The sequence below is a fragment of the Oncorhynchus gorbuscha genome, linkage group LG01 (assembly GCF_021184085.1).
Source record: "Oncorhynchus gorbuscha isolate QuinsamMale2020 ecotype Even-year linkage group LG01, OgorEven_v1.0, whole genome shotgun sequence".
Lineage (NCBI taxonomy): Eukaryota > Metazoa > Chordata > Actinopteri > Salmoniformes > Salmonidae > Oncorhynchus > Oncorhynchus gorbuscha.
Genome location: NC_060173.1, coordinates 91618352 through 91642941, shown reverse-complemented (window position 1 = coordinate 91642941; position 24590 = coordinate 91618352). Strand labels below are relative to the sequence as shown.

The window sequence follows — 24590 nt, the reverse complement described above, 5'->3', positions numbered from 1 at the left end:
CCGGTACCACATGGTGAATAACAAAGGCCTGGGGCTACAGAAACATTTAGGCTGCACTGCTTTTTCCCCACCCTGGCCAACTAACTCCTCCCATTTGTATCATTCTACAGATGGCATATGAGATCATTGGCTCGTGCTGATGATTCTGGTCTTTGAGTTAGTACTGACACACTCTCAGCTATGACTATAGACTGCTATAAGTAGCATGCCAAAGAAACATCAAACTACACTATAATGTAATGCTCTCCATTGATGTCATTGTTTCATCTATATCGCACTCTCATTCAATTCTCTTCTTTCCCTTCTCTCTCTCTCCTTCCCCAGTCTCCACACTGCAGTCGGGGGTGTGTTCCAATGACTCTCTCTTTTATTTTATCTTCTTCTACCCGTTCCCCATCTTCGGCATCCTCCTCATCGCCGTGCTCCTGGTGCGCTATAAGAGCCGTAGCCACAGCAAGTCCCAGGAGGGCAAGAACGGCGCCCCCTTACTGTGGATCAAAGAACCCCACCTCAGCTACTCGCCCACCTGCCTGGACCCACCCGCCCTCAGCCTGCACCCTGGCTCAGTGGAGTAAGGAAGCAACTCATAACCCTCCTCCACCCCGTACTCATCGAGGATCCAACCAATACCACGCCAGGGAGGGTCTACTTCGGACCTCCACCTGACCAACCACTGCTGTGTCCAAGCTGTCAGTCAATCTGTTCGTCCATGTATAACCCCCCCCCCGTGGTTGCCCCGGCTGTGCTGGCTGCCTGTCTGTGAGATACTCTGCAGCAGCCCTGTCGTGTGTGTGTCTCTGTGGAAAAGTGTGTAGCCGTGTGTGTGTTTGGAAGTGTGAGTGTATGTATCTCTCGCTCTCATCTTCTCTTCGTTCAGTGAAAAACATAGCTATAGTCATTTTTCTTTTTTTTAATTCTGTTTTTCAACAGATATCTGCTAGAATGATACAATCTGGGAACGAGAAAATGACTAGTCAAGGACCCTATATGGGCATACTGTTCTGTACTGAACTGAGGATGTAGTGAGGATAATAAGGAATCTCTCTCTGTGCTCGTTTGACTTAGCACTGAACTCAGATCAGTCCCTGCCTGGCCTTATACCTTGGTTACCATAGCGAGGGCCCTTTTCAAACTGACTCCAGCGCTGTGGACTAGACTCCCACAAAAACACACAAAGACAATTAGAAGAGATGTGTGCGTGACAATGTGAAAGTGTGTGTGTGTTCACCCACCTGTCTCCTCAGTGTGTTTGCCTTGGCAGACAGAGACAGACCTAGCGAGCCCATTGAACATTGCCAGACACTAGGCATCGGTGTGAATGCACACCTCTTCTCCTCCTCTCCAGAGTGAGAACGAGGGAAAGAGAGAAGGAATGAGGATAAATGAACATATTTTTGACATGAGGGATATTTCAGTGCCAAGAACTTATTCCAGGCTGTCCTCTGCAACAAATGTTTGAAGTTTAAAGGGGTGAGCAAAGCCGATTGGTTCCGAGGCACTCTGTAAATATGGCTGCCGACCCCATGCTGGGGGATTATAGGCCTTGTAGGCAGAAAGGGCGATTTTTACGCTTATGTTAAACCCGTTGAGTAGTTTCTGCATAAATGTATTGACACAGTGGGATTTATTGACTGAAATGAAATTCTCTGCCATTTCATACGCTGTCTGCTATTACTACCACATGCTGTCTTTAATAGACATGAATTAATGGGTACAAGCTGTGCAGCTCTTAGAAATTCCTGTAGAGGGGGAGCTGAGCCACAAGACATATCATCACTAGAGATGTGTGTAGAGGTTAAGCACATGCATATTAAAACACACACACGCACACACAACCAGCTCTTTGGACAACGTGTAGAGAAAACAAAAGCATCCCCAAACACAGATTACCAACACACCATGAGAATTAATATCATGTCTGATTTTATTTGGATTTTTTGTACCTTCATTTATATATTTTTGTTATTTTATACTGTTTTGCATAGTTCATGTACATGTCTTTTTCGAATTCTCCAAGTACTGCTCTTTGACTTGTGTTGCCAGGCAACCACACCACACAGATACAAAGTCATGATAACATTGGGCGTCCATAGTCACAGGCACTGAAATGTCGTAGATCTAGAAATGCTAGATTAATTTGTTCTGCGCAGTCAGTGGCATCACATTGAAGATTTATGTTTTGGCCAGTGTGGACACAGTTATTAAATGCTCGATACCTGTATTGGAAACCTAGCAGCTTTACTATAGGATGTACAGTAGATTAACAGCGAGAGTCACAAAATGATCCACTTTAAGCTTTTGCTCGTCTTGTTTATTTATTGAAATGTACCGTGACACCTAGTTAGGATGTGTGAGCTTCATAGAAATGCATTAGACTGCCATTGATGACTGGACCGAAGCCGGCCTCTCGTGGACTGTGGATGTTTCCCCCTTCCCTACAGTACACTTGGCAGAAGGGTTAGGAATCAGTCACATTCCCATAGTATGGAACGGCCGGGAGAGGAAGTGTGACATTCCTGTTCCGTAAAATAACCCTTTCACTGCCAGACTGCTGAAAGCTCTCGTCATTCTCTTCTCAATCGTGTCGAAATGTATATTGCATGACAATATTGCAGGAAGCGTTTTGATGTTTTGTAACCTTCAAACTTTTTAGCGTCGTGTTTGTGTGACCGAGCGATGCCAAGCCCTTCACTTCCTGTGCCAAGTGTCAGACGGATCTACAGAATAGGAAGTCACTTTGAACAGCATATTTATGGGGGAGGGAGAACAACTTTTTGGTTGTTTCTATTCTTTTCCATCTGCCATTCAGATCCTGAGAGCGCGGAAGGCCTCATCACCTGCATTGGTTGACAGCTATAGAACAATGCTTTCATGTGTGTAGCTGTAGCACCAGGCTATGTTAGCAGGTTAGGTCAGCAGCGTGATATTTACTTATTCGCGCTAGGCTAGATCTATCCATCATTGGGTTAGACGTGTTGTTTTTAGGCAGTTGAAAGAGCAGCTCATGCCAACTGTGCTCAACCCTGTCACGAACCCAAGACGCTAAGATAAGATCTGGTCCAACATCTGCACAGAGGTGGACCCTCATTTTTAAACTTCAACCATTTTTCATTGGTTTTGCCACAATTCAGTGATAAGGAAATCGGCAAATCCCTGAGCAGCATGCAGGATCTCTGAATCTAAACCAGGAAGTGGAGGGGTGCGGCTTTGGTGTGTTGTCACAGTGCCACAGTGCGTAATTGGAGCTGTGTTGTACTCTGAACGGTGTTTTTGTAGTAATCAACATCCTTAGACGAAATCCTAAATGCTCTCCAGACGCTCCGACAGTGTTGTAGCTGCGTTCCGAGGGCTGCATGCAGTGACTGTGGCTCCAGATTTAGCTGGAAAATTACTTTGTGGTGAAGTGTTCAGTTCAGCCAGTGCTGCTTTTTTCCAGTGATGTATTTTTGTTATTTTTCCAAGTCTATGATAAATGATAGTGCACTGAAATGAAAAGGCCATAGCTTTTTTTAGACGCTTATTGTGTTTTCGTGTATATGACATGTTTTTGTTGATTTTTATTCTGATATATATTCTATTGAATAGTAACCACTGCTATCATTCAAAAGGCACTTTGCTATTCTGTCAGTTTATTGCAATAAAAACATGTTCAGTGCAACCTTAGGTGTTGACATTCCTCCTGACCCTTCTACATATTTCCTTCTATGAACCTCCGGACATAGGCGCCTGAACAATGGAGCAAACGGAACAGCTGTACCTCCACTTTCAAAATAGGGGTACAAACTTGTTTTTGCACCCCCACTTTTTTAAACCAGAAAATGATCATGAATCATTGTTTAATTTGTCATTTTCAATGATTAGCAATGTTAAAGCTAGTTTGTATTAAAACCCACCCATTTTAGATTTTAATGAACAGATTGCATTTTTCACCACCTCCCCCTGTCGCCTCAAGATGAATGGTTTTGACCACAAGTTTTGCTTTGCTCCGGTGAGCCACTGTGTTGGTTCAGTGCAGTTAGAAAACATTAGTTGCACTACTGGTGTTTGAAATAAAAAAAGGCACCTATTCAAAAGGTGTGATTTTAAGAACCAAAACACAATGATGTAATCAGTGCTTTTCTTTGTTTCTATTCATCAACTTTGGTGATTTTTATCCTTTTTTATATGAAGTAGCCTTTTGGATAGAAATGGTTGGAGACCCCTGCCCTAGCTGTTCAAATATGACCCATATTACCAGAGCTACATTGTATTCTTTTTATTGCAGATTCAGGGCTGCAATACACACTGAACGAAAAGATAAATGCAACAATGTCTTAAGATTTCGCTGAGTTACAGTTCATATAAGGAACTTTATTTAAAAGTCATTAGGCCCTAATCCATGGATTTCACAAGACTTGGCACGGGCCTGGGAGGGCATAAGCTCACCCATTTGGGAGCCAGGCCCAGCCGGTCAGAATGAGTTTCTCCCCACATAAGGGGCCCGCAGGTGAAGGAGGTCCTGTGCAGTCATGGTTACACGTGGTCTGCGGTAGAGAAATTAACATTAAATTCTGGCAACAGTTCTGGTGGACATTCTTGCATTTGGCATTCCAGTTGCACGCTCCCTCAAAACTTGAGACATCTGTGGCATTGTGTTGTGACAAAACTGCACATTTTAGAGTGGCCTTTTGTCTACAGCACAAGGTGCAATGATCATGTTGTTTGAACCACTTTGTGATATGCCACACCTGTCCGGTAGATTCATTATCTTGACCAAAAGATAAATGCTAACTAACAGGGATTTAAACACATAATTTGACAGAAATAAGCTTTTTGAGCATATGAACATTTCTGGAATCTTTTATTTCAGCTCATGAACAATGGGACCAGCGCATTGAAATTTATGATAATGACAAATTAACCCTTTACAAACATGCTCATATACTGGTTGAAAATGTCACATTTGGACAAGTGGCTAAATTGAAATGCAGTGGCTGCACAGTAACATGCTATACATGACGTCAGAGTTCAAGGTCGCCGCTTCACAGCTCTGTATTAGCGGATGACCGATTAATCAGAATGGCCGATTATATAGGGCCGATTTACAGTTTTCATAACAATCGGAAATCGGTATTTTTGGCCGCTGATTTGACCATTTTTTACCTTTTTATTTAACTAGACAAGTCAGTTAAGAACACATTCTTATTTTCAATGACGGTGGGTTAAATGCCTCGTTCAGGGGCAGAACGACAGATTTTCACCTCGTCGCCTTGGGGGATCCAATCTTGCAACCTTACAGTTAACTAGTCCAACGCAATAACGACCTGCCTCTCTCTCGTTGCACTCCACAAGGAGACTGACTGCCTGTTATGTGAATGCAGTAAGCCAAGGTAAGTTGCTAGCTAGCATTAAACTTATCTTATAAAAAACAATCAGTCAATCACTAGTTAACTATACATGGTTGATGATATTACTAGATATTATCTAGCATGTCCTGCGTTGCATATAATCTGACTGGGCATACAAGTATCTGACTGAGCGGTGGTAGGCAGAAGCAGGCGTGTAAACATTCATTCAAACAGCACTTTTGCGCATTTTGCCAGCAGCTCTTCGTTGTGCGTCAAGCATTGCGCCGTTTATGACTTCAAGCCTATCAACTCCCTAGATGAGGCTGGTGTAACTGATGTAAATGGCTAGCTAGTTAGCACGCCATTTAGTGTTTCAAACTTTACTTGCTCTGAGCCTTGGGGTGGTTGTTCCCCTTACTCTGCATGGGTAAAGCTGCTTCAATGGTGACTGTTGTCGTTGTGTTGCTGGTTCGAGCCCAGGGAGGAGCGAGGAGAGTGACTGAAGCTATACTGTTACACTGGCAATACTAAAGTGCCTATAAGAACATCCAATTGTCAAAGGTTAATGAAATACAAATGGTATAGAGGGAAATAGTCCTATAATTCCTAGTATAACTACAACCTAAAACTTCTTACCTGGGAATATTGAAGACTCATGTTAAAAGTAACCACCAGCTTTCATATGTTCTCATGTTCTGGGCAAGGAACTGAAACGCTTTCTTACATGGCACATATTGCACTTTTACTTTCTTCTCTAACACTTTGTTTTTGCATTATTTACTTGAGGCTAAATTTATTTTATTGATGTATTATTTTTAGAAAAAATAAGTGTTCATTCAGTATTGTTCTAATTGTCATTATTACAAATATATATATTTTTTTAAATCGGCCGATTTAATCGGTATCTGCTTTTTTGGTCCTCCAATAATCGGCATCAGCGTTGAAAAATCATAATCGGTCACCCTCTACTCTGTATGGGTTTTGACTGATAGCTGTTCTGAACTCTAGCCCCGCCCACGACAAGTTGCCACCATCTCCCCATTAATTGGGCAACTTTTGCAAATGTTTTGTTGTCCGAGTGAAGGAAATGCTGTAAATTAAGAGGACTCGATATATTTGGAAAGATGAGACGTTGAGGATTATATTAAAATACCACTAAGGTTAATAAAGCAAACCAAACACCAGTGAGTCCAAATGTGCATGAATGAATGATTAAATTAATTATTTGTGTCAAATCGCCAGTTGGCAACCCATCACGTACGGGACTAATTGACACAAAGACTCACAGGGATAATTGTGTTAATTCTTCCGGTGTTCTGTGCAGTGCGCACCACAAAGGCTGCACTTTACATTCCCATATCATAAACCTTGTAATATACGGTGTCCATGATCACTGGTTGATGTAGTTACAAGATGACATGGCATTATACCCAGGGATATCCTGAACAGAATGAGCCTGTGTTTGTTGTATTGTAAAGGAAATTTGCCATGGAACACGCATCTGAATGCACTCATGACTAGGGCTGTGGCGGTCACACAAGTAATTCAGCCGGTGACAGTCAAGCAAATAACTGTCGGTCTCACGGAAATTGACCGTTAATTAACACATTTAGCATCTCCTGGCTTCCACACGGCCTACAAGCCACTGATGCAAACCTTTGGAACATTTGAAGTCCGAAGTTTACATACACTTAAGTTGGAGTCATTAAAACTCGTTTTTCAACCACTCCAAATCTTGTTAACAAACTATAGTTTTGGCAAGTTGGTTAGGACATCTACTTTGTGCATGACACAAGTCATTTATCCAACAATTGTTTACAGACAGATTACTTCACTTAATAATTCACAGTATCACAATTCCAGCGGGTCAGACGTTTGGGGCGGCAGGGTAACCTAGTGGTTAGAGCGTTGGACTAGTAACCAAAAGGTTGCAAGTTCAAATCCCCGAGCTGACAAGGTACAAATCTGTCGTTCTGCCCCTGAACAGGCAGTTAACCCACTGTTCCTAGGCAGTCATTGAAAATAAGAATTTGTTCTTAACTGACTTGCCTAGTAAAATAAAGGTCAAATAAAAAAATATATAGGCTAAGTGCAGGCTTCAAACATAGTGTAATGTGAATTGTCAATGATCATGGCCCTACGGATCCTCAAAGGCCAATTATGCAATCGATATGGTTAATATGTCATGAAATTCATTATATGTTCACATGAAGATAATTGAAAGGGTGAAATGAGAAACGTCATTGTTTGCTAACTGATCGACTTTGATACGAAACTAATGGGGATTATAGATTGAATAACCATTGTTTGTATTCTTTCATGATTTATGATAAATAGTTACGAGCCTAAATGACTCACGGATGATTACTATTGACTTCTTAATGAACTGGATTGTTGACTTCCCTAATTATGTTAATCTTGAATGATTGTTATTTGATCAGATACATGTTATTTGTTTCCTTTGTGATGCAGCACAGACTACTCGGTAAATATACCACTTTATGTTTAAAGGAATTCCTGCCTCAGTCTCATCCATTCCTCTGTCACCTGACACGTGACCACCTGTTCACCTTCACTGTCAGTCATCCTACCTGTCCAGCTACCCACACTGATTCCACTAATCTTTCATTGACTGTGCCTTGAAACATTCCAGAAAATGATGTCATGGCTTTAGAAGCTTCTGATAGGCTAATTGACATAATTGGAGTCAATTGGAGGTGTACCTGTGGATGTATTTCAAAGCCTACCTTCAAACTCATTGCCTCTTTGCTTGACATCATGGGAGAAATCAACCAAGACCTAAAGAAATTTTTTGTAGACCTCCACAAGTCTGGTTTATCTTTGGGAGAAATTTCCAAATGCCTGAAGATACCACGTTCATCTCTACAAACAATAGTACGCAAGTATAAACACCATGGGACCACACAGCTGTCATAACACTCAGGAAGGAGACTCGTTCTGTCTCCTAGACATGAACGTACTTTGGTGTGAAAAGTGCAAATCAATCCCAGAACAGCAAAGGACCATGTGAAGATGCTGGAGGACACAGGTACAAAAATATCGATATCCACAGTAAAACTAGTCCTATATCAATATAACCTGAAAGGCTGCTCAGCAAGGAAGAAGCCACTGGTCCAAAACCACCATAAAAAAAATCCAGACTACGGTTTGCAACTTCACATGAGGACAAAGATCGTACTTTTTGGAGAAATGTCCTCTGGTCTGATGAAACAAAAATAGAACTGTTTGGCCACGATGACCATTGTTATGTTTGGAGGAAAAAGGGGGACGCTTGCAAGCCGAAGAACACCATCCCAACCATGAAGCACGGGGGTGGCAGCATCATGTGGGGATGCTTTGCTGCAGGAATGACTGGTGCACTTCACAAAATAGATGGCATTATGAGGCAGGACAATTATGTGGATATATTGAAGCAACATCTCAAGACATCAGTCAGGAAGTTGAAGCTTGGTCGCATATGGGTCTTCCAAATGGACATTGACCCCAAGCATACTTCCAAAGGTGTGGCAAAATGGCTTAAGGACAAAGTCAAGGTATTGGAGTGGCCATCACAAAGCCCTGACCTCAATCCTATAGAAAATTTGTGGGCAGAACTGAAAAAGTATGTGCGTGCAAGGAGGCCTACAAACTTGACTCAGTTACACCAGCTCTGTCAGGAGGAATGTGCCAAAATTCACCCAACATATTGTGGGAAGCTTATGGAAGGCTACCCGACCCGAAATGTTTGACCCAAGTTAAACAATTTAAAGTCAATGCTACCAAATACTAATTGAGTGTATGTAAACGTCTGACCCACTTGGAGTGTGATGAAAGAAATAAACCTCTCTCTGCTATTATTCTGACATTTCACATTCTTAAAATAAAGTGGTGATCCTAACTGACCTAAAACAGGGAATTTTTACTAGGATTAAATGTCAGGAATAGTGAAAAACAGTTTAAATGTATGTAAACCTCTGACTTCAACTGTACACTATTTAAAGTCTAATAAACCCATGTAATATAGTCTACACCTTCACAATATTTTTTTTTTTAAAGACCGGTCTAAAGAAACAAAACATTAAATTTAGAAAATGTTCTATTCTATTTCAGAAGAACAGAATAACATACTCTGAGTTGTTATGTTTTAGGTCCTGAGCTGGCTATGCCAAATGGCTGTGGGCTACACTAGTTCATGTAGCAGACAAGATTTACTTAGAATTACATAGCATTATTATATAGTATGAAGAAAACAATTGAAAAAAAACAGAATAAAATAGAAAGGATATTTTCTCAACAATTTGAGGGAGTGTTGCACATGTGTTGAGCGGTTAACATAGAAATAGGTACTCATATGCTTCATTTAGAGTCATTAATGCAACTTTAGTTCTACAAACGTTGGGCAATATGTTTTGAGTTTTAATAGATTGTCAGGCTGGATAGTGTGACCAATGATTTTGAAAAAAGTTGCTTGAAAGGCATGAGCTCTGCTTTGTTTTGTACACAGGTTGTACAGACTTCATCAGTCTTGTATTTACAATTTGACAAGCACTTGCTAATGCCTCGAATTTACCGGCGGCATCCCTTTAGTGTGGCCGTAATGCAACCTAAAAAAAATGATGCCTTTCGTGGCCTTTGTGCCCCTGGCCCGGAGTGCTGCATTGTGCCCTCCTCCTTGAGTGCTACCTGCTCCGAAGTACCTCACTCACAGGCTACAAGTGAAGACAGACACATCGGGGATGCAACTGTGAGCGTCCTTATCCAATTCCGAGATGGATATTGAAGATATTGGAAGAATTGTCCACATTTACTTTGTCAGCCAACCAGATGAGTAGACCTAACGAACAGCAAAAGCACTTACCTATGTCAATCTACTATCACCCATAGTACAAAAGTTGACATATTCTGTGCGAGAAATAGATATTCCAAACATAGTCTGGGACAACTACTAACATAATGTGGCTGACACAACAGATCAGAACGTTTAGCTTAAAAATGTTGATAGCCTAATGGTTTATTTCTTCATATTATAAGTGCAGCAATGCACACATGGCAGTATGCTATATGCTATATGCTATATGCTATATGCTCGAATGTTCCATTAGTGGAAAACACCATTATCAAAAGTGAACGCAAATGCAATTATGCATGTAATGTTTTTACTATAAAGGTGCATTTTGATGATAAATGATCTTCCCTTAACATAAAACACGCGCTGGGTATTTATGCCAGTTAGGCTCTACACCCCTTGTAAAGTGGATTAATGTGCTTAATTTTTAAGTTATTTGGCCACTTTAGTTGTGATACAAACCCTATAGGACTATGATTTGAAAAAGTCGCAAAAAAAAGGGTATGTATTGTTTCTTGCCTTACGCTGGGAACCATTCACAAGTTCTAATATATAATTCTAATATTGTCACACATCAGACTATTCATGATTTAATCTTGTCGTTACATATACTAAATCATGTGTAATTTGTTTTGATTTAAAATGGACCATTATCATGCACCTGTCTTGAAACGGGAAAAAATGCATGTAATCTATGCACTTAAATAGCAAATGAAGGTTTTCCTGTGGTTCATTTTCATGCCAGCTAGGTAGGCTATACTCCTGTAGTAAAGATAAACATTGTGCTTAATATTAGGAAAGTTGAGAGAAATATAGTTGGCCTAGCCTATAGAAAGCCGATGGGATATTTTTAATAGGTCATCACTCTTTTCTCATGCAATTGCATAACCTATACAAAATGTTGAGCAACATGAGCTCTCATTAAATGTTTGATTAGAGTACCAGGCAGTTAGCAAGTTCGGTAGGCTACTAATGACCAGCAGCAGCATCAAAACTTGGAGAAGCCTAATTACCGTGACTAAACGGTCAAGTGGAATTTGACTGCCTTCATGACTCGTGACCGCAGGTGTGGCAGTAATATGGTCAACAGCCCTACTCATGACTCCCTTCTATATGAACAAATTACCATCTGCTTCTCTGAATTGCCCTGTGAAAGCCTAACACCACAAAGATCATATTTTATCATTTAGCTTGTCATGTTGGCAATAGAACAAGCTTTCAAATAATGCCCACCTGAACCAGATTGCGATTTATAATGGACCGTTTGATTGCGTAAACAACAGTAATTGTGTGATGGCGGTTATGCAAGGCTCTGTTCAAAACAACGGCACAGCTAGGAGAGCTCCACGGCACAGCTAGGAGAGCTCCACGGCACAGCTAGGAGAGCTCAAAAAGCAGCTTATAGTTGAACTCTTCTTAAGAGTCAAAAGTGCATTGAAAATATTTAGGGACTGTGCACACTTTGGAGAGGTGTGGCCACTTGAGCCGTGTTGACATTGGCCGTTTGAAGTCTCAAATCCTATTTATTTGCATATCCGATTTGAATCTGTTCTTTTTCCTGCAGTCTGAACTGCTAAAAAGCACATGGAGTTCAAGCCACATTTCAAATCCCCTTCGTAGGTGGTTTGAAGTCCAATACAAATATGATTCTTGGCCACGGTCAAATCTGCTTAATTTGCCCAAAAGTGTTTTTTGACTTATTTGGCAAATCTTATTGCTTGCTACACTGTTTACAGTTTGACAAGAACATGTGTATTTGTGAATGCTAAACCGCTACCTAGCTAGCTAGTTGAGCACTGTGGCTAGCCAAAAAGGATCTGTTTTGAAAGTTCGATCATCTTATCCTTTTGAGGATTTAAAAAAGTGTTCTAACACTATGATTTTGAACATTCAAAGCAACTGGGAAACATCCATGGCAGGCATTGTCACCATAGCTTGCTACATAACTTCCGAGTGATAGGAAGCACGAGCAACACCAATCAACCTACACCACTGCAAACACATCCATCGTTACTATGACAACTAGCATAGCATTGTCAGCAAGTGACTGCTGTCTGAACACACACACACCTGATGTGGTCACTTGTAACTTGCTGTTTGGCCGGTCAGTAGTACAAAACTAATTTAACATTAAGGTCTGCAGCGTGAACAAGGCTTTGGAGATACCAGTATGACCTCTCACTCACCCCTGTCATTTTGTCTTATGTTGCACCTATCCCTAATTGTTCCAAGAATGTTCTTATGTAACAATGTGTCGAGTAAAGTACAGTACATAAAATCACCAGTGTAATATTTGGATTCCATCTTGTATCAGGCGTTGTCCTCACCTTTAGTCTCACAATTTTCCCATAATCTCCAAACTGTTCCCTTTAATTGCTACCATTGTGATGCATATGCTTTCCATATTACTTCAGCAAGATAAAAAGTCAACAATTTAGCCCAGGTTATTTGTGAGGGCTTCAGACCTGTCAATCGATACCTAAGGAAAATAGGCGTTCTGTTCATAAATATGGATTCCCCCTTAAGAAACAGTATAATTCCCCCTGCCAAGCTTTTACACCCCCACTTTCAGACAGTCAGTCAACCATGCCCCCAGACAGACTATTTCTTTAGTACAAAGGAATTATTCTCTTCAGGTTACTACATGTTCCTTCCATTGCACTGTTAGTTTCTTCAGCTCTGTAGTGAAGGTTAATAGCCATGATGCAGGGGCACTGAGTGATTGTAGGATGTTGCCCTTGTGACAATGTGAGTCCATTTCTGCCTTTCCACCCATATTGCCAGGGGCATCAAAATAGCATCATGTGTGTGTCAGCCTGTCACAGGGATAAATGGTGCTCACAGGTCTCCCTTTGGTTAACCAGCCTCTTTCTGACGGCCTCAGCAAATAACATCACACCATTCATAACTCATCCTGACACACACAGTATGCCGACTGTTGCTCAGACTACTCCATTAACAAACCCTTAACATTCCAAACACAAACACACTCAAAGTTTCCCATTTCCCCACACACACCATGACCAGTGAGGGTCAGACCAAATCCAAATCCCCATAACCACAGTAATCCAAAAAACCATAACTCACAGTGACAGAGGAAAAATGGCATTTAGTGCAGCAGAAATGATATTCCTGTGTGTCAACGTGATGCATGCACTATTAGTGGATCATAACGTTGGCTCAGTGGTACCCGGGTCCCCCTGTAGGGCTGGCTCTATGGGAAACTCTCTCCTATCTGTCACACAGCACAGCGACACAGAACAACACTGATGGTGTGCCATTGATAGCGGCATCACTGATGACATTGTTGATGCTGTTGTCAAATGTGCTCTGTCACAACTCTGAAGGACAAATAAATAATGCTCATTAGAGGACATTTCTCTGTATTTCTCGCTCTCCCTCTGTTCTCTCTGACTCTCACTCACTCATTCCCTCAAACACAATTCTCTCTCTTCCCTCCAAACACACACACTTAAGACATGGCAAGGAAATAATCAAATACATTCTCACAGAGGACACAGACACCATAGGGCAATCATGGGCAGACAGCACTTAACGATCCAGAGCAGAGAAGCAGCAGGCAGCCTAGTAGATGACGATTCATGACCAGTGAGAGAGAGGAGAGAATACAGAAGGAGAGACGGGACATCTCCCTAGGTTACACTTCAGATAGGTAGGGGGCAGCATTCAGAACAGGCCCTGAAGCACTCATAACTGTGATAAAATATGTACAAGAACGTTAACAGGAATCTACAGAAATGAATGTCCCATAGGCGACATCCGGTATTTGTGGAGTCATCATAATGTGACTGTTGATCATGCCTGGAGCTTTTGTGTTTAGCAGCCACAGTGCCTGCGGTTGTATTGCCTTTACATAAGACATGGTGAGATATTCTACTCCGTTGTCAGATTGCATTGCACAGCGTTCTGTTACATGTCTACTCTTCTAATGCACTGTTCTGATTCTGTTCTACTTGTGCGTGTGACATGTGTGTGAGTTTCCACAGTAAGTGCTCTGACCCATGTCCTAATAGACTGTTCAGGTTGTGTGGGCTGAGGCTTGGAGACGGAGGTAAATCTATTGATTTATCCGCTGTATCAGCTGGTCTCCTGAGTGTAGCTCTGTGTAAACGCTCTCTGCCAAGAGGCTGGGGATCAATAGCTGTATACAAATAAAGTTCATTGAACAAAGACTATTTCCTGTGAAGAGCAGCGAGTGACGTGGCCGGCGTCAGGGCAAACAAACTAAACACCCACACTCTTCCTGATGTGAGCTCTTCTCTCACAGCTCTGCGCGTGGCGAAAACAATAATGCTGCGATCTCATCCATTATGAATTAGAAAACATGAACACACACACACACACTCGCAAAGATAGGAGTAAGTCTTGGCCCATATATAATAGATGAACTAAAATCCTGTGTACTTGTGTTGGGTCTCTGCCTGTGATGGGGTCGTTACTAAGGCAGCTCCCCCGGGACAACACAGTGCACTCGTTCAACACTGCCATCCCTTTTATTGTCTATGAGAGAACCTCATGGCTCTGGGTGGAAGTTACCCGTTGACACGCACAGATCTAGGATAATCTTACCCTCCTATGAATCCTATCCTTACCTGTTGAGGGGGTTGAAACTGACCGATCAGTGCCGAGGGAAAACGTAATAATACTCCACATGTATGCCTTGAATAGCTCTGATTAACGTCTCACCAAGTCAAGGCCATTGCCAAAGCAGCTCCTTCAGCACCACCTCAGTTCCAGGACAGTGCTGGAATAATGGAATATGGTCCCTCACACACATTGTGGGTTCATCACATCACTGCTACAGTGTGCCTACCCCGTAGGCCCTCTCCTAAAACAACTGAAAACAGAGGGGAATTATGGAGCAACCATGACCAACGGGCACCCCGTGTCACTGCGCCTCCCATCCTCTGTGAATCACAATCACCGCCACGGCCTTCCCTGAATCCCTGCACACTCCACTCCGCCCGGGGCAAAGCAAAGAGATTGTTTGTAATGTTATTCTAAGCAATTAAAGTTTTTTTATTTTTTAAATAAATCATTAATTAGACCAGTGTTTCCCAAACTCGGTCCTCTGGACCCCAAGGGGTGCACGTTTTGTTTTTTGCCCTAACACTACACAGCTGATTCAAATGATCAAAGCTTGATGACTCGTTGATTATTTGAATCCACAGTGTAGTGCTACAGCAAAAATCTAAACGCACCCCTTGGGGACTCGAATTTGGGAAACCCTGAATAAGACAGCTAGCACACTCAATCAGAGAAGAGGACTTTATGCATTATGTAATGGCTGTGACAACAGTGAGCTAATCAGCCCTACGCTTCCTGTCTCCTGTGGGATCGTGGGTAATTATGAATGAGCTGGAACATGCAATGTGACGAGTGAGGTAATGTGCTTTTAGTGCTGAGGACGACGGGGAGAGGAGGACTGGGAGAGCAAAGACATCGCTGCTTGCCACCAGAGAGAGAGAGTAGTAGAAAAGAAGAAAGCGAGAGGGAAGATGAAAGGGGGACATAATAAAGGAGAGCACGCCACACACCATGTTCTCTTACAGAAAGATTCATTATACAGTAGCCTAGCTTTGGACGGATGGATTTGAATAATCCATTCAATGTGACTGCATGATGAATGAGAAATGTTACATCTCAAGTCTACATATCAATACGTTTTGATTTACATGATCATGAAGATGAATAAATCTTAGTCACATTGGAATTCAAAGCCTTGGATGTCACATTTATTCCCAATCCAAGCCCAGTAGATGGAGTCTCTGAGAAGAGCTGGCTTCTGGTTTATCTTCCAGTGGTAGTGTGTTCCAATTACTGATGTAGGCTCTGACTACTAAACCCTGCTCAGTAGGGGCCCTGGGGTTGTGTCCTCTGTGTACTGCTCTGTGCCAGCATTCTCACCAGAGACAGCAATCCAGCTACACTCAGTCAGCAGATCTCTGAAGACCGGCTCATAAACGCCACATGATGGCTGCCAGCATGACTCATGTTTGGTGTGTCTGTGTGTTACTGGGGTTATAATTACCCTGAGTGTGTGTACACTGCAATAAAAGTTCTCCTGTAAGTGCCTGCGGACATAGTGACATATATACACTAGGCATTTCAACCTCACACACATGATACAGTGTGGAGGAGAGGACTTGAAAAGAAAGTTCCAACCAACGCTACCTAATCTTTCTCTTTCTCAGCAAGTCGCAGCATCTGGATACGGTTGCTCTGGCACCTCTGGAGCAAATTTCCCATCCCCTTGAGTAGCATTGGATATGTGCACAGTACAGTTGGCCTATGTGGAAGCAGTTGGCCTATGTGTTGTTGTAAGTGGGCCTATGTGGAAGCATGTGTTGTTGTAAGTGGGCCTATGTGGAAGCAGGTGTTGTTGGGTTGTGGAAGCATGTGTTGTGGGCCTATGTGGAAGCATGTGTTGTTGTAAGTGGGCCTATGTGTTGTTGAAGTGGGCATGTGTTTGGGCCTATGTGGAAGCATGTGTTGTTGTAAGTGGGCCTATGTGGAAGCATGTGTTGTTGTAAGTGGGCCTATGTGGAAGCATGTGTTGTTGTAAGTGGGCCTATGTGGAAGCATGTGTTGTTGTAAGTGGGCCTATGTGGAAGCATGTTTGTTAGTGTGTTTGGTTAAAAAGGTCTGCCTATGTGGAAGCATCTGTCAAGAGTTTCCTCCTTGAATCTATGATTCCATTGTAGAATGGGGAATTTATAGAACGGGGAAGTTCTAGTGCGTCGACAGACTTCTCTTTCATCTCTTAAAGATGATATGCTTCGTATCTAACAGAAATGTGCAGTGTGTCTTATACATACATGTAGAGTGAACAAGTATAACTCACAGCATCTCCCACAGATACGATATCATGTCTTGGAATGATGGTGCAGTCTGAGACATGGCACGTATCCAGCTGTAGAAAAACCTTGTCAATAGACAGAGCAGGAGACCCTCTTACATGTCCCTACATCCCAAATACACACACATCTCAATAGCGACCAGGGTATTAGCATTTCCATAAACAGCTTTTCCAACAGATCTGTAGTCAGTCTCCTATGAACTTCTGTCTTGTGCGATATGTGACACAAACGGAAATACAGATTTCTGACATTAATACTGCAGGAGAATGTGAATTATCTTCCAGATATTTGTTGCATTATTGAGAATGAGCGGCTTGCAGCTAAAAGTATGTCATGTGTGAGTCTCATTGACAAGAGGTTTGTTCTGGCAGGCGTAGAGATATGAAATGTAGAGATGTCCCCTATCTCAGACAAAATGGCCGCCTGAAATAGAAGGGCTTTGAACAATATTCAATAAACATTTATTTACTGGAGTAAATCTTGTCAAAGAGTTAAATGGTGTTAAATGGAAACATGGTTCCTATTAGTGCAAGGAGAGGTTGCTGTTGTTTTTTTATCTATCCGTTAATGTTACTATTAGTTTTGATTAAATAAATCCCCTGTGCAGATACTAACATTATATCCCATATTAAATGTGGATATAACTGCTAGATCACTAATACTCTCCTATGCCACATATGGTAGTCAGTCATATATAATTCAATATTATCAATAATATTCATGACTTATTATCAATAAGTAATTAGTCTAAACAAGACAGTACAGAAAACGGGGATATAAAAACAAAAGGACAGTCCAGGGTATACAAACCTATAGGGATGAATAGTTTGAGCAAGCTTGCCCTCTAGTGTCTGAGTAGTGAACTACTTTTCAAACCAACCGAGCAGAGCAAGAGGCAAGGAATCCTCTGTATCATGTGACAAAGGAGATCGTAACAAGCATTTTAAAACAGGGCAGTGACAAAATACTAGCCTGTCCCCCCCAAAAAAAATGTCTTCAAAATATGACATCTTGGTCTGTCTGTCTCTGTCTGTCTGTCTGTCTGTGATGACAGAGCGAGGGTCGTCACTGCTTACCACAGTCCGGCATGATCATGTCAGCATCCGCCTACCAGAGACACACAGAAGGAGAAACATACTCAGTCAACCCACATGGACTGACACAGGCAGAGACATCACAGGTAAACACTAGGGCCCAAGGAGGCATGTACTCACCTCCGCACACTTATGGATGGCAGAAGGACCCACTCCTCCGTCCACAATGTCCAGAGAGGGAAACTGACTCCTCAGCCAGCTCACCTGGCCACACACAGAAACAGACATGTTAATGACATGTCCCAAATATGCCACACACCGACGTGAATGCTCAAGATTGATGAAAATAAATCCACTGGGGCTGATTATATTCACGTTTTCTTGCTGCAGCTTTCTGCTCCCCTTATTGCGGAATCAGTGACATATTTTTGACTTGACGATTGGGGCTATCCCTAAGTCCTGGAAGGTCTGCTAAGTTAAGATCTTTCTTAACTTCTAAATCTACTTTTAAATTTACATTTAAGTCATTTAGCAGACGCTCTTATCCAGAGCGACTTATCTATTTTAAATGTGCATCTGTTGGGCTTCAGACCAGGCCATAGCACCATCTCGGCACCATCACTGGTATTAAATGTGGTAAATTGTTTGGATAGGAAGAAACACTGTGCAACTCTATTCATTGACACTCAACTACTCTAATTCCACGGTTGTCTGACATTGGCCTGGATCACTGGGCTTTTTTGTACTTGGTTTTACCTGACTAGGCTTTTTTGTACTTGGTTTTACCTGACTAGGCTTTTTTGTACTTGGTTTTTACCTGACTAGGCTTTTTTGTACTTGGTTTTTACCTGACTAGGCTTTTTTGTACTTGGTTTTTACCTGACTAGGCTTTTTTGTACTTGGTTTTTACCTGACTAGGCTTTTTTGTACTTGGTTTTTACCTGACTAGGCTTTTTTGTACTTGGTTTTTACCTGACTTTTTTGTACTTGGTTTTACCTGACTAGGCTTTTTTTTTGGTTTTACCTGACTAGGCTTTTTTGTACTTGGTTTTACCTGACTAGGCTTTTTTGTACTTGGTTTTTACCTGACTAGGCTTTTTTTGTACTTGGTTTTACCTGACTAGGCTTTTTTGTACTTGGTTTTACCTGACTAGGCTTTTTGTACTTGGTTTTACCTGACTAGGCTTTTTTGTACTTGGTTTTACCTGACTAGGCTTTTTTGTACTTGGTTTTACCTGACTAGGCTTTTTTGTACTTGGTTTTTACCTGACTAGGCTTTTTTTGTACTTGGTTTTACCTGACTAGGCTTTTTTGTACTTGGTTTTACCTGACTAGGCTTTTTTGTACTTGGTTTTACCTGACTAGGCTTTTTTGTACTTGGTTTTACCTGATTAGGCTTTTTTGTACTTGGTTTTACCTGACTAGGCTTTTTTGTACTTGGTTTTACCTGACTAGGCTTTTTTGTACTTGGTTTTTACCTGACTAGGCTTTTTTGTACTTGGTTTTTACCTGACTAGGCTTTTTTGTACTTGGTTTTACCTAACTAGGCTTTTTTGTACTTGGTTTTACCTGACTAGGCTTTTTTGTACTTGGTTTTACATGACTAGGCTTTTTTGTACTTGGTTTTACCTGACTAGGCTTTTTTGTACTTGGTTTTTACCTGACTAGGCTTTTTTGTACTTGGTTTTACCTGACTAGGCTTTTTTGTACTTGGTTTTACCTGACTAGGCTTTTTTGGAGCTGCAATCTGCCTTTGTTGCTTTGCAGAAAGCCTTTGTTGAACTGAAGATGAGTGCTTAATGCAGCTAAAAACCAAGTACATCGTTTTCCAATTCACTTAAAAATGTATCTGATGATTTGTGCATATTGGATGATGCCCACATTAACCGTGTCCCCGTGTAGAAATATCTTTGGCATCTGGATTGACAAAAAGTTATTTTAAAAGCATATGGATCAGTTAGTTAGGAAGTTGAGAATAAATAGATCATGCCTCTCCCTAAACAGAAGAAAGCAGATCATTCAGTCAACTTTCCTGCCAGTGCTAGACTACAGTGACACCATGTATTCGACAGCAGCTGAAACTACAATGGAACCATTAGAGGCAGTTTACAACGGCGCACTTCGCTTTACTACGGGAGGCAGGTTTAGTACATATCATTGCATCCTATAAGTCTCATAGATCAATACTCTGCTCTATTTTTGTTTAGAAAGCCCACAACTTCAACCATACCTTACTTCCTTGTTAAACTACAGACTTCCAAGTGAACACAAGCAGATATTATTCTGAAATGTCTCATTCATACTCAGATGACACAATGTCCACTGATGACATTGTAACACACCTCTGCATTCAAGAGACCTTGTGTATAAGTCAGATTACAGATGAGGACAAATAAGCTTTTTCATGCTGCTTATCGGGGATGTGCTTTCTCTGGTGAGACACAAAGTTAAGCAAATTAACACACTAAAACATACGACCTTGGGCATCATGTCCTCCACGAACTTCTGGCCTCCAAAGCCAGGCTCTACAGTCATGACCAGAGCCATGTTGATCTGTCCAGCCCACGGTGCCAACTCCTCTACTGTAGTCCCAGGCTTTATGGCCAGGCCCACCTATAAGACACACACACGTACAATCCTTGTGTGGATCAAACAACTGATTCCCATCCAAAATACGATTTTCCCCTAGCCTAACCCTTAACAGAACCCTAAATCTAAGACTACATTTTTTTTTAAAGCATTTTTCCTTGTGGGGAATTCTGGTCCCCACTATGATAGTAAAGACAAAAACCACACACACATGGGCGAAGAAGACACATAGTAAAACTGGCAGAAGACACATAGTGGTGAACTTTCTCTGACTTGTGTGTGAATTACGCTTTACGTCCATTTTCTCTGACGATTCATTTCTCTCCCATATCTGGACCTCTCGTCTCCCTCTATAGTCAACACGGCCTCACTTTCATGCCGCTCTCTCTGATCTCCTTGATGAGGTTTCCAGCATTGGTGGTGGCCTCCGGGTGGAATGTGTACTGATTGGCTCCTGCCATGGGTTTCACCCACTGCTCTGACCCCGATACCATCACGTGCATATCTGGAAGAAAACACACACACACACTTTTGAGATGGCTGCTATGTTAAGTTGAACAATCTATGATACTATGTAGACCGAAATAGCACGGGGGCACCAGTGTCTGTGATAATAAGGACTCCTCAATGTTTTGTTGTCCTATTACAAGGCGATAGTGTAACCATATCAGAGTGAGCGGTTGTGTTACTCACCAAAAAGGGTCTGGCCCCACACAGTTCCTCAGGCACTCCACCAAGGGATGACCGAACATGATGTTGGGTACAGAATGACTTCAGGGAAACAACATACAATCATTAGCCTCATGTGATTTATTCTAATCCAGTCACCTTGGTGGTGATGCAAGGAAATAAGATAAATTGAAATGCAAATCAGTGCTATATGAGTGCGGAATAAAACTTAAGCTGACAAAATATAAGTAGCTAAAGAAAAACTGAGGATGTTGTAAACAGAGTTGCAGAATGTTATGCAACCTGCACTGGCTTTGCTAAAATATGCATGCATTCAGTGTTACAGCTAGCTAAACTGCTTGACATGATTGCTAAAGAAACTGAGGCTATGCTAGCTAACTAGCGAAAATCAATGCACTCCCTAGCTAGCGTTGTAGCCTATGAATCATCTGATGTGACTTTGCTCACCGGTCCATAACGTCGAGGTGCAGGAAGTCAGCCCCGCACTCCGTCATTCGAACAGATTCAGTACCAATGCATGCTAGGTAGGTCACTGGGATGGACGGGCCAATTTTTTTGCGACGTATTACAAATATATATCTTTTTTTTATTTAACTAGGCAATTGAACTAGTACCAGCATCTTTGCGCTGTAAGACATGTGGGTGCTATCTGCCCTGCTCTCACCTGGCTGTGCAAGAAAGCAGTTCATGGAGGACTCGAACGTGTTAGTTTGCTACTTCCGGGCTTAACACTGTTTTCAAAATAAAAGTACAAAAGCGTCGAACATTGCTTTTCCAAAAGTTGCCACTGGATGGCGTACAACTCATACGGAAGTTACCTATCAAATCAGTGTTCACATATTTTTCCATGGTGAAAGATGAATTCATATTGCCCACAGAGCTCATATCGTTCCCTAGTTGGCTGTAAGACTTAGTAGATTTGACTGAAGTTGAAAGGTAGAGATGAGCTGTGTTGGTTGGCCCCATTCCCGAGAATGTGGGGGACCATCTCAGCAGTGTGTGCAAGAGCTGTCCTCTGAGAACAGGAGACAGAGCCAGACAAGACCAAGATCAATGGTCACATAAGGGACTGTGGGAGAGACCAATACCACCTCTATAGACTACTGCCTCTCTCTCTCTCTTTCACTCTCACACACACAAAGTTTTGAAGAGAGTTCATCCATAGTCCAATCTCCAAGTTATTATGATTTATAAGAATGTGAAAAATGTATCCTTAGTAGTTCCAGCAGTGTTTTCTGTGGCTCTGGCCCACTTCAGGCTCAGTCACATCCCCCCGGACACAGAGTCTATTCAAAGTCTATTCCAAGTTGGTTCAAAGCAACTTATTTAAATTAAGTGGAAATAACGTTTCAACCAGTGGGACACATGCCGATGAGAGTAAACACCAATCGGACATTTATGGGTTTGGGCTGCGGGTTGCGTTACCGCTGTAGAGTTGATGGTGGGCTGTGGTAGCATGGTATGCACCGGGGGACAAGAAAGGTAATATGTTATTTTCACATTGACTTGAGTTAGAGTAAGTGGATGTCATGGTGAATGGGAGCCTTGAGTAAGAGCCTCTAAGAGAGCTGTAAAGCTTTAGGATATGACAGCCTCTCCGTTGACACACACACACACACACACACACACACACACACACACACACACACACACACACACACACACACACACACACACACACACACACACACACACACACACACACACACACACACACACACACACACACACACACACACACACACACACACACACACACAGGCCCTGAGCAAGGTTGGGGCCAATATACATTTACACTGTGTTTGTTTTACATGTCTGTCTTTCCTCATGACTCCATCTAAACATCATTCTCTCAGACGCCCACTTAAGAGCTTTAGAGGTGATGAAGTAGTGTCCTACTACAGGGGTACAGTAAAGACTATTTGTAAAGAGTCCAGGGTGGGTTGTATGGATACACATCTACCTGTCTGCTCTATATAATACAGGTTGTTTCTCTGAGGTTAAGAGGGTTAATATTCTTGACTTTCCATGAGGTGACATTATGAAATGGTGCTCTCGGCAGTTGTGTTTTTTTTTTAGTGAGAAGGCAGAGAAGATTCACAGTGAAATGCCCAGGTTAAAGGCTTTTTTAAGGCGCTTTATTTACATGTATTTACAACAAAAGCATCGGGACAACGAATCGAGAAAGTAACATAACCTGTAGTTGTAACAGGGCGACATATGGTCACAACTTTGAGTCAAAATTGAGATACCATTCATTGTGTAGTGGTTGTGTTTAGGATGTGAATGACCTATGCTCCCCAAAGAGCAAAAGGGTTTAACATTTTACTGCAGTGGGCTAAATCAGGGTCACGTAGAGTGATTTTTGGTATTCTTAAACAAATTTACTTTGAAACAAAAGGATACACCTCTCACACATGGTTATGGGCTTAAAAAAAGAAGACACCTTTACCATATAGAGTTGAAATGTATTCAATTTTGAGTTTGCATCCCAATATTACACTTTATATACATCACAGAAGACTGAAATATAACAAAACTGTTTGACATAGAAACATGATTTTTTTTACGTTTGAAAAATAATCATGTTTATTAATTATGAAATTATGACAAATATGAATAATGTTCCATCCACTAAGTAATTTGACTGCAGGAAAGGGCTACGGGAGTAAGTGTGTGTTTACTGGGATGCCATAGAAGTCCTAACTAAATATCTGCAGTTTAAATAAAAACAGAGGGCAGGGCTAAGCACATAATTATCTCTGAACCTCAGGAACAATTTTGTATTTGGATAAATAATGCTTTTCTCTCCCCCTTCCTCTCTGTTGAAAACTGTGAAACACTTGCTGGTAGTTCTGCGGATTTTCTTTCATTCACATCTGTCCACCTGCTTTAGGGCTTCGTCCCTAACCTACTTTTGGATCTGGTCAAAAGTAGTGCACTAGGGAGTAGGGTGCCATTTGGGAAGCAATTTTAGGAATAATTATTCTATAATTTCAGACTTGGGATGTTTTTGTCAGCTAACACTCACTGGAGAGTTCCCTGGGTCAGGAAATCAGCACTTTACACTTTGTAATCTCTCTCTATCTCTCTCACTCTCTCTCTCAGAATAAGAAGAAGAAGCGAAGTGTTAGATGTGAGATAGCTCTAGCGATGGCCTTCATCAGACTTAATTTCACAGCACAGATGACACACCAGACACAGCCTCACAGCCTCAGCTTTA

At 41.8% G+C, this 24590-nt stretch overlaps 2 protein-coding genes across 4 annotated transcripts in view; one reads left to right on the top strand and one right to left on the bottom strand.

Moving 5' to 3' along the window:
* Positions 1 to 3658, top strand: part of LOC124045869 (immunoglobulin superfamily member 3-like) — a 132875-nt gene extending 129217 nt beyond the window's left edge. For both annotated transcript variants that reach the window (XM_046365638.1, XM_046365630.1), the window contains exon 9: positions 325 to 3658. In XM_046365638.1, the coding sequence (XP_046221594.1) occupies positions 325 to 575 (251 nt within the window). In that variant the 3' untranslated portion in view covers positions 576 to 3658. The remainder of the gene's footprint in view (positions 1 to 324) is intronic.
* LOC124045881 (ribulose-phosphate 3-epimerase-like) lies at positions 1728 to 22063 on the bottom strand. 2 transcript variants are annotated; one of them, XM_046365656.1, is made up of 7 exons: positions 21815 to 22063; positions 21371 to 21448; positions 21049 to 21182; positions 20567 to 20701; positions 18269 to 18352; positions 18131 to 18161; positions 1728 to 4523 (listed from the first exon to the last, which is right to left on the bottom strand). In XM_046365656.1, the coding sequence occupies exons 3-7, from the start codon at positions 21178 to 21180 to the stop codon at positions 4513 to 4515; spliced, it is 393 nt and encodes a 130-aa protein (XP_046221612.1). In that variant the 5' UTR covers positions 21181 to 21182; positions 21371 to 21448; positions 21815 to 22063; the 3' UTR covers positions 1728 to 4512. The 2 variants fall into 2 exon arrangements, with proteins under 2 accessions (XP_046221612.1, XP_046221604.1); XM_046365648.1 differs by lacking the exon at positions 18131 to 18161.
* Between the last annotated feature and the right edge of the window lie 2527 nt (positions 22064 to 24590).